This window comes from Diadema antillarum, unplaced genomic scaffold, assembly GCF_040938485.1.
Source record: "Diadema antillarum isolate AM-2024a unplaced genomic scaffold, OU_Dant_1.0 seq00000250_RagTag, whole genome shotgun sequence".
NCBI classification, from domain to species: domain Eukaryota; kingdom Metazoa; phylum Echinodermata; class Echinoidea; order Diadematoida; family Diadematidae; genus Diadema; species Diadema antillarum.
Genome location: NW_027271294.1, coordinates 529027 through 538041, shown reverse-complemented (window position 1 = coordinate 538041; position 9015 = coordinate 529027). Strand labels below are relative to the sequence as shown.

General features: G+C 39.2%; 1 protein-coding gene across 1 annotated transcript; it reads right to left on the bottom strand.

The window, feature by feature from the left end:
* LOC139729706 (glutathione S-transferase theta-1-like) lies at positions 1–8559 on the bottom strand. Its single transcript, XM_071640636.1, has 5 exons — positions 8440–8559; positions 7469–7556; positions 5987–6143; positions 3169–3336; positions 1–147 (listed from the first exon to the last, which is right to left on the bottom strand). Exons 1-5 carry the CDS (start codon positions 8549–8551, stop codon positions 1–3), a joined length of 672 nt encoding a protein of 223 aa, XP_071496737.1. The 5' UTR covers positions 8552–8559.
* Positions 8560–9015: the final 456 nt, after the last annotated feature.

Below are 9015 nucleotides of genomic sequence, written 5' to 3'. Positions count from 1 at the left end.
CTACTTTCCGTAAAACCCCCTTTCCAAGAGGGGTACATGAATTTCGTCGAATGCCGGATTCAGCCGTTCCTTCACGCGTTCCATGTAGGCCTTCAGTTTAGGGCGCCCCTCTGTGACGTCACGCCCGCCAATGAGACACTGCATGAACTGGAAATCGAGATGTTGAAAAAAAATGTATGGCACGTTAACCGTGTGCAGGCGAATCAATGCGATGAAACGAGCCAAAAGATATTATTATTATTATTATTATTTATTCGGCTTTCAATCACAAATACATTTTTCGAAATCAGAAAATTGTACATTGGAGGGGCAAGGGGGCACCAGGTTGGGTAGCCCGGGTCTGGAAAGAGCCAACTAAATGACTTAGGCCCTCAGGCCATCCTCCCCAACCCACCTGGTGCACTCAAAACACTCAGTTTACAATATAAAAATACAAATGTCATTAACAGGCATACATAAAAAACAAAAACAAAACAACTGTTTCTTTGCAAGTGTCAATTTGAGATATGTGAACCTTACCAATCTTTCTTATTCCATTCAGATATCAGAGGTCATTTTCTAAATAAAGAACTAAGAAAAAAAAATGATACATTGCATATAATATGTCAGCTCTTAAATGACTACCGACATCAAAACCTATACTGCGTGTAAAAATGCATACAGTTAATGAACAATGTATGAATTTGAAATTTCCATGTAAACTATATTCCCTAACAACATTTCATTTTGACTTCATAATATTTGGACAGATAACAAAACAGAACTGCGAGAGAGAGAGAGAGAGAGAGAGAAAGAAAGAGCGAAAGATAGAGAGAAAAATAATAAATTCATAGATAACTAAAACTATCTCTCAACGTGAGTAACACGTGAGTATTCTAAAGAAGTAAACCAGGAAGGTATGTAGGTAGGCCTACATGTACAAGTTTTTAATTTGTTTCATTGCTGTAAAGGATAACTTACAACGAAACAAGTATAATATTTCCAAAGACAGACAAACTCGAGTTTTTTTACTACTGTAACAATGATTTCCGTTATGACCACAAATCTTTAACGCAAAACGTTCCAAATGACACTTTGGAAGACATTTACTCTTTTTATTGTTCAGAGTAATACGTAACTCCACCAATGGACAGAGTGCAATATGTACCATTTTACGACAAGAGGTAGAACGACTGTGAAGGGATAATTCATAAGACAAGAAACAACGTTTCATGTTTCATGTTTCAATTGCTGGATGAAAGGTTGCAATGTTGATGTTGAATGTCAAACATTGCATGTTGGATGTTAGAATGCAGAGTGAAGTCTAGAAATAGTATTCATAAGTGTTGACGGCTCAAAACTTGTAATTTCTTTTCCTTTAAAAAGTAAAAAGTGCACCATTAAAAGTTCAATAATGGTGTTTGTTACGCCGCCAAAGAAATCGTAATATCTCAAATGAGAGAGACGGAATAATGAAAATTTTATACTCACAACAAAACGTAATCTTACTTTTTTCTGGAATGATATACTTTATTTATATTTGGAATGTATCTGTTCGCAAGGGATTTAAATATTTATCTATTGAATTAGTCGTATGATTATTTCCTTGTACTCCATGTTTTGTTTTTCTGTCTATTCCTTCATCTCTATATCATGTTCTCATTTGTATTTCTAAAGCACATGGCTCATAAATGCCTTCTGTGTCATATCCTGTGCTGTGGGTACAAAGGGGAGCCATGCATTAGTATTACCGTAAACTAAATTTAGGCAGTGTCTCTCGAGATAAATTTCGTGACAAAAGTCGTACGGGGGTTCTCTTGCCACAATCACGAAATCATAGATCTCTTCCCTCACCACGACACTCTCATCACCAGGGGTCATCACAGTCTTTCCCTGAAATCTTTTCCACCCCCTCCCCCCCCCCCCCCAAAAAAAAAGATGAAGAAATGGTTTAGAAGAGGAAAACAATGCATTTACATATTCATTGTTATCTATCATTTCATATTTTTAAAATAAGACAATCAATCGCGACAAGATTTGCCTCTACACAACATCTTTGAACCTTTTGCCAATTCATCCATCTTTTAATTCTACACCGACCGACTGCAGGTTTGTAAGTTACAGTCCAAAAATAATTATCATCACCATCGTCACAAATGCCATTGACTCTGTATGCAAGCATGCTGCCGGTAGTAATTGTAGTTGTGATGTTATTGCGAAGGTTCCTTAATCTGAAATGTCGTTATTCCGAAACACTCATATTCCCTATACCTATATACACCTATTTATTCGTTAAAGGGAACGCAAACCCAAAGAGCAATGTGGATTGAGTAAAAGCATTAACATTAGTAGAACACATCAGTGAAAGTTTGAGGAAAATCGGACAATCGATGCAAAAGTTATGAATTTTTAAAGTTTTGGCGTTGGAACCGCTGAATGAGGAGACTACAAGAGGTTATGACGTATGAGTGGACAACAATTTGAAGAAAATATAAAAGGAATTCCACAAAAATTTACTTTTCTAGCAAAATGAAAGAGTATTTGACTAACCGCTTTCAGAAAGCAGGGGAAATGAGTGTTACCCCTAACATAATAGCATGTCGGTATCAAGTTGATGGAATGTGTAATTTTCATGAAAAATGATTTTTTTAAAAATTCCCTATATATTTTCTTTATATTGTAGTCCACTCATACGTCATAACCTCTAGTAGTCTCCTTACCCAGCAGTTCCAACGCCAAAACTTTAAAAATTCATAACTTTTGCATCGATTGCCCGATATTCCTCAAACTTTCACTGATGTGTTCTACTAACGTTACTGCTTTCACTCAATCCACATTGCTCTTTGGGTTTGCGTTCCCTTTAATCTATAAATGAAATAGTGTTTGTTAACCCATTGAGGACAGGACAATATTGCTACAACACACGTTCCTCATAGACACCTGCCTGAGTTTACTCACGACTTGCCTTCAACGGGTTAATCTGAACATTTGTGACGTTATTCATAAGGTTCGTCATCCGCATAAGAAATAAGGTTCGTTATTTCGAAGGTTTGTTAATCCGAAAATGAAATAGAATTCGTTAATCTGAAGTAAAAATTTGCGTTCTAACAGATCATCGGCATTTTGTTTTCGGATTAACGAACCTTCGGAAAAGCGAAACCATCACAAGTTGACCGATAACTAAAATACCTCTGGGACAGCAAGGACGTCTGCAATGGAGATGTCGTCGCCAAGGAGGAATTTATTATCCCTCAAGAACGCCCTCTCTAATTTGTCGAGCTGTGTCGTGAGGTTTTCCAAATCCCGCTGGAAACGCTCCTCAGACGCTGTCTTGCCCGTGGTCAATGGGAGAAGCACCTTTGTAAAGAGGGCGACAGACAAGTGTTACGAATGTTGGCATTATGTTGGAGCGATGCGCAGCCGAAGATATGAATATGCTTTAGGATAACAGGGGCCGCGGAACCGGGGGGGGGGGGGGGGGGGGGCTGGGGGGCTGCAGCCCCCCCCCCCCCCCCCACACACACTTTTGGATCGTGAAAAAAAAAAAGAAAAAAAAAGAAAGAAAGGGGAAAAATCGGGGGAAAAATCACACTACCCGAATTTCTGACAAACAGTGTTCTTCAGATCGCTTTATCTTGATTTTAAAAACGCAAAAGCTCCGTCGAGTGGGAGGGGGCATCCCCCTCCCACACCCTCCCCCTCTACCTCGTTAGACTTTGTACATACACGTAGATGATGCACACGCGGAATAAGAGCTAAATGCCGTGATTTTGCTATTAAGACTTTCCTGAAAAAAAGTCCATGAATTTTTTTTTTTTTGGGGGGGGGGGGGGGGTGGGGGCTAGAAAAAAATCCAAGTATTGCACCAAAAGTTTGCACCAGATCGCTGAATTTCAGGTCTGAAAATGTAAAATCACCTTCGTGTGGGAGGAGAAATATCCCTTTTGTTATACACCCTCGTGAGCATGCCTTTTCTGTTTGATTGCTTAACAGACAACGTTCATGAAAGTATTTGTAACAATAGATTAATACAAGAAGCTTATTTAAATGCTACCACTTTATAGACAAATTGTTCAATAATAATCCACATCAAAATATCCTTCTACCTTAAACAAGTGAGGCCGTTTCAAGTCGATAAAAGACGGAAAAACATGCATCAAATTGCACCATTTACAACATAAAAATGCAAAAAGTTCTCACCGTGGGAGGGGGAACACCCCCTCCCACACCCTCCCCCCCCCCCGTTCCCTCCGCTCGCATGGTAACCACCGCCCTCCCAATATCACAAGATCATTATCCAGGCTATACGCCGGTGCGTCTAAGCGTGGGATTTCAAGTCGATAAAAGACGCAAAAAGATTCATCAAATTGCACCATTTACGACATCAAAATGCAAAAAGTTCTCCCCGTGGGAGGGGGAACATCCCCCTCCCACACCATCCCCCTCCCCCTTCCCTCCGCTCGCTCGGGTTCGGTCGCTTGGCTTCCTCGCATAGTTACCGCCACCCGCCAAAGATCACAAGATCATTATCCAGGCTACGCCGGTGCGTCTAAGCGGTGGGGGGGGGGGGGGGGGGGGTGTTTGACCTTGATACACCCCCCCCCCCTCCGGCTGCGCAGCCCCCCCCCCCCCCCCAAACTGAAAAACGTTCCGCGGCCCCTGGATAAGGGTTAGAGTTTACTCAGTTTAGGATTAGGGCTAGGGTTATAGGGTTAGACTTAGGGTAACGTTGATCTCGGTTTCCAAGGGAAATAAACTGAGTAAACGCTAACCCTATTCCTAAAGCATAATCTTATCTTCGGCCGAGCATCGCTCCATGTGCTACCGATACGAACTTGCTTGGGATCCTGTCAGAACGCCTCAAAACTCAGAGCAGGTTGTCTTGGTTTGATGTAAAACTTATATATACCCCATTTTAAATACAATAATCTGACAAAGAGAGTTACGATCCCAAGAGTTACCAGCTTGTCATTTTACGCTCTGTCTCTATGGCGCCTGATTTATGGTGATGTGGTTTACTACGCAATTTTGACATCACCTCCGGTAAATCTTGCATTTGCAGACATATTATGATAGATATCATTAGTGCAACATATTACCGGTATCACAAAATCTTTCATAAACTCCATTAAAAAGCCAATCTTAATCTAATGTGAGGGATTTCTAATTGACAGATGGAAATATGCAGGGCTATATAGTGAAACCGTTTTTAAAGGCATTATTTACCATTTGCAGATGAAACAAAACCCAGCTTTAGTGCTTCAAAATGGCTCTAAGATTTGAGTTCTCATAGGGACAGAAACAACCAATGTAAAAATTTGAATCGGTATAATTAATGTCAAGTATTGTCAAATTTACAAAATGTGAACAATAGTTATAATAAAAATGTTTCTAGACTAGACCGTCTACACTTATTGTTTATTGGGGAAAATAGTAATATCTCCTTAAATCTTATGCATTATTGCAAAATTTTTACGTGGTAGGATGTTTTTGTGATACAACTGACCAACACATATGCATCAAATGTGATAGCTCAAACATTTTTGAAATCATTGTTCCCACTGGTAAGCAGTACCTTTAAAATTGAATGCTGTTCCACTTCATGTAACCATGGTAACTAGATCAAAGAGGAATCAAATAGCCAGGACTAATGCAAGTTCTCCGTCATTAACACACTATTAGAGACCTATCCTGAGGAGATTGGGGATCTCTTTTTGTTACTCGACAATGCGAAATGTTATTTCATCTCATGCCTAGATATTGTATTATTTGAAGGAGCCCGTAACACCGAGGACTGGAAATTCACCGCTGTTTTAGATTTTTGGTTCAACATTGAACGACAGGAATACCCCGGACTATTGATAAAACGTACTACAGACTTTGCTTGGTCAAAGCGTCCAAAGCGTAGACAACCACTGACGCAGTTGAATTCAGTTTCTACATTGTACTGATGCTTTCGTGGCATGTGACAGTCCGTCATTTCGATGATAAATTCCTGCTGCCATACCTCCGATACGAAGATGCCTCTACAACCACCCCTGGTTCCCGTATGGTGGAAGGACAAATACTCGTCTGCACGTGCCCTTTGCTCGAGATCTTTTGGGTACCAGTGATCCGCCACTTTGTCGGCGTACTTGGTCGTCAGGTAGCGAATGATGGCAATTCTGATACCAGTAAATGAGGAATATTTTGAGGACAAGAAACATTACCGAGAAAAATTTGAGAGGGTATTCAACAGCGGTATCATGGTTACAGTAATCGAAAGAACAATCCTATACAATGTGTTTCAAATGCAGGCTTTGGTCGTTTGTTTTTGTTTTGTTGTTTCCAGAGCGAAAACGATGCAATACGATGCGATACAATGCGTTGATACAGCCATGATGACAGACGAACGAGAAACACTCAACTCGTTCAAGACAAACATGATATGTGTCGGTTCCATGACATTTTGCTCCTGTGATAATTGCTCCCATGAAATATCTGCACGATAAGCCAAGCATGAATTCCAGCAAGAAACATAGTTTAATCTTCACATCAAACTAAACCTAAAACCCTCTTAAGTCCCTAACTCTAAGTCCTTGGAGGAAATAACACCGGAGCAATTGTCGCAGGAGCAAATGTCATGTCACCATGCGTCATTAATAACAGGAAAAATCAAGAATGAGCTAAGAACACCAAATTGTCCTTTTTTGACGAAAAAAACAACAACAATCAGCCAAATATTGGGTAAAGAAATCCGCTGTGTTGAAAACTAGAAAATGATGTAAAGTGGTGTTAACCTTTTAGCGACTGAAGATTCTATACATAACGGTCTATGGTTCCCTAGAAGGTACAGCAATATTACTCTCATTTCTCAATTTTATAAATTATGTGAAATAGCTCACTACAATGTACATGTTTCTTTTTGTCTACTATAAGATATGCTTATTGGAAAGCCTATCAAGACTTTACCAAGAGAATGGTGTGTCACAAAAATAATTCTGATATACTTTTGTTGACCTTTGACCTCTTTCAAAGTACGTGATTATAATATTCTACATGAAAACAATAAAAATGGTAGAGCATAAAACTAAGAAAAAAGCGGACGGGCGGTTTCGGGCTTTAAAGGGAATAATAAGACGGGCGGTTTCGGGTGGTTCAGTTACTAATGGGATAATGAAGTTATACGAAAATATTTTTAGTTTTACTTTGCTGTAGGCTCTGTTGAAAATAAGCATCTCTTGCTGTTATTCATGCAATCATTCAAAACATTTTTTTTTCAATTATTCTATTTTTGTGAAGCTTAACTTTGTTTTGTTACAAACAACGAAGCTCCCTTTTAAAGGGACGGAACATGCGTTGACGAAATTTCTCTTGAGCTGTTACACTTGAGTTGCCGTCATGATCCGAAACAAGTGAATGAAATACGATCAGCTTCATTTTCTATCTCGTTTTAATGACGGAAATAAACTACGGTCCTTTCGAAGATATTGAGTCTTATTTATCGTACGTTTCTCCCATGCTGAAATCTCCATCCTTTATGGCAGGAACTGTCTGCAGTGGCGTTATCTCGACGAATTCTGGCTTATTTTGCTCTCCTGCATCGAAGGAAGAGTAAGGAAGAGCGAAAGTGAAAAAAAATCGTCATAAAAGGCATTACGCATGTTCACGATGGCTTTTTTTTTAAATGAAAGAAATAAAACAGAAGGGATGAAATGGAATCTAAAGCAATGCTAGGACTTTAGCCCCCCCCCCCCATTTTTCACGATAGGGTGTATTACATTGCCTGCTTATGCTTTCAAACACTTGTTCATGTTGGTAATAGTAATAGTAATGATAATTATAATAACATTGATGACAACAACAGCAACAATAGTATATAATGATACTATTAAAAAACTCATACTGATACTATTACTTAATATAATAATCACTATAATCAATATTAAGAATTCAAAAAAAATCATAGAAAAAAATTTTCTTCTTATTCTACAAATCACAATCGGTCAAGTCACTCCAAAGCAAGAGCACAATTAGCAGAAAGGAATGTACGTTCCAGCTCAGCATTTTTTTTAAAAATCCTACAACCTTGCAAGAATAGTCACGAAGAGGCAAAAACTAATGATATTGTTCTGAGACGACTGCCTGATATACGAGTGCCGAAGAAAGTAACACAATCCGAGTGATCCGACTGAACCAAGGGTGGGTGGCGTGGCGTCGCGACTGGAACCCTATCCATCGTTCGTCCGAAGTTCTCACCCGCCCCGAGTACCCCGTAATAAATCTTTGAACACATTTCAGTCATAAGCCACGTGCGTTGCTACGTCAATGCATAAAAATATCTTTTGTTAGGCATACTTGAAATCCCCAGTTAAAAAAAAAATACCATAAAATCAGTACCCAAACCGAATTGGTGTATATTGTAGGACACGGAATCACAATGAACTGAAGATAATGAAAAGTAGATAACAGGTGGATTACCAAGTCGCAAGTCGACGTTCTTGATCTCGAAAGGAATATCGGTGTTCTTCATGAAGATGAGGAGAGATCGGCAAGGTTGCGACCTGAGATCGATGTAGATTTCAACCACCATCTCGGAAGTTAGAAGTTGATGGTGATACGCAGATAGATATTGGAGATCGAAGAAACCTCAAGGTTCTTTCTCAAGGGGATCTGAGAGAGAGATGTGCTCTGTCTGACAATTGAATTGAATTGAATTGAATAACTGAAACTGCGCTGGTCTTACACTCAAGACACAGTGAACAGTTCCAGAACCTTTAGTTTATATTTCACTTGACATCTATATATATTTCACACAAAAAAAGAATACAAACAAGCAAGACACAAAATATGATGTATAAAGCTGGTAATGAATAGAAAGTGGGTCAGCAAACTTATGTACATAAGACAATTCTCTATAACATGTGAAATATGATGGAACCGCAAAAGCAAAGCTTGTAAACGCAGGTTCCAGGAAAAAATACCCGTGTAAATTTGTTATGCAATGGAGATAGGACACAAAGCACTAATGACGAAACTGTATGAAAGCTAAGATAT

What these genes read in the sequence shown, in the direction of transcription:
- LOC139729706 (XM_071640636.1), bottom strand. Translation starts at nt 8,551, where the DNA reads ATGGTGGTTGAAATCTACATCGATCTCAGGTCGCAACCTTGCCGATCT. An exon ending in GAACGTCGACTTGCGACTTG is followed by an intron (nt 7,557 to 8,439) that starts GTAATCCACCTG and finishes CCTTCGATGCAG; the next exon opens with GAGAGCAAAATAAGCCAGAA. An exon ending in GATTTCAGCATGGGAGAAAC is followed by an intron (nt 6,144 to 7,468) that starts GTACGATAAATA and finishes TACTGGTATCAG; the next exon opens with AATTGCCATCATTCGCTACC.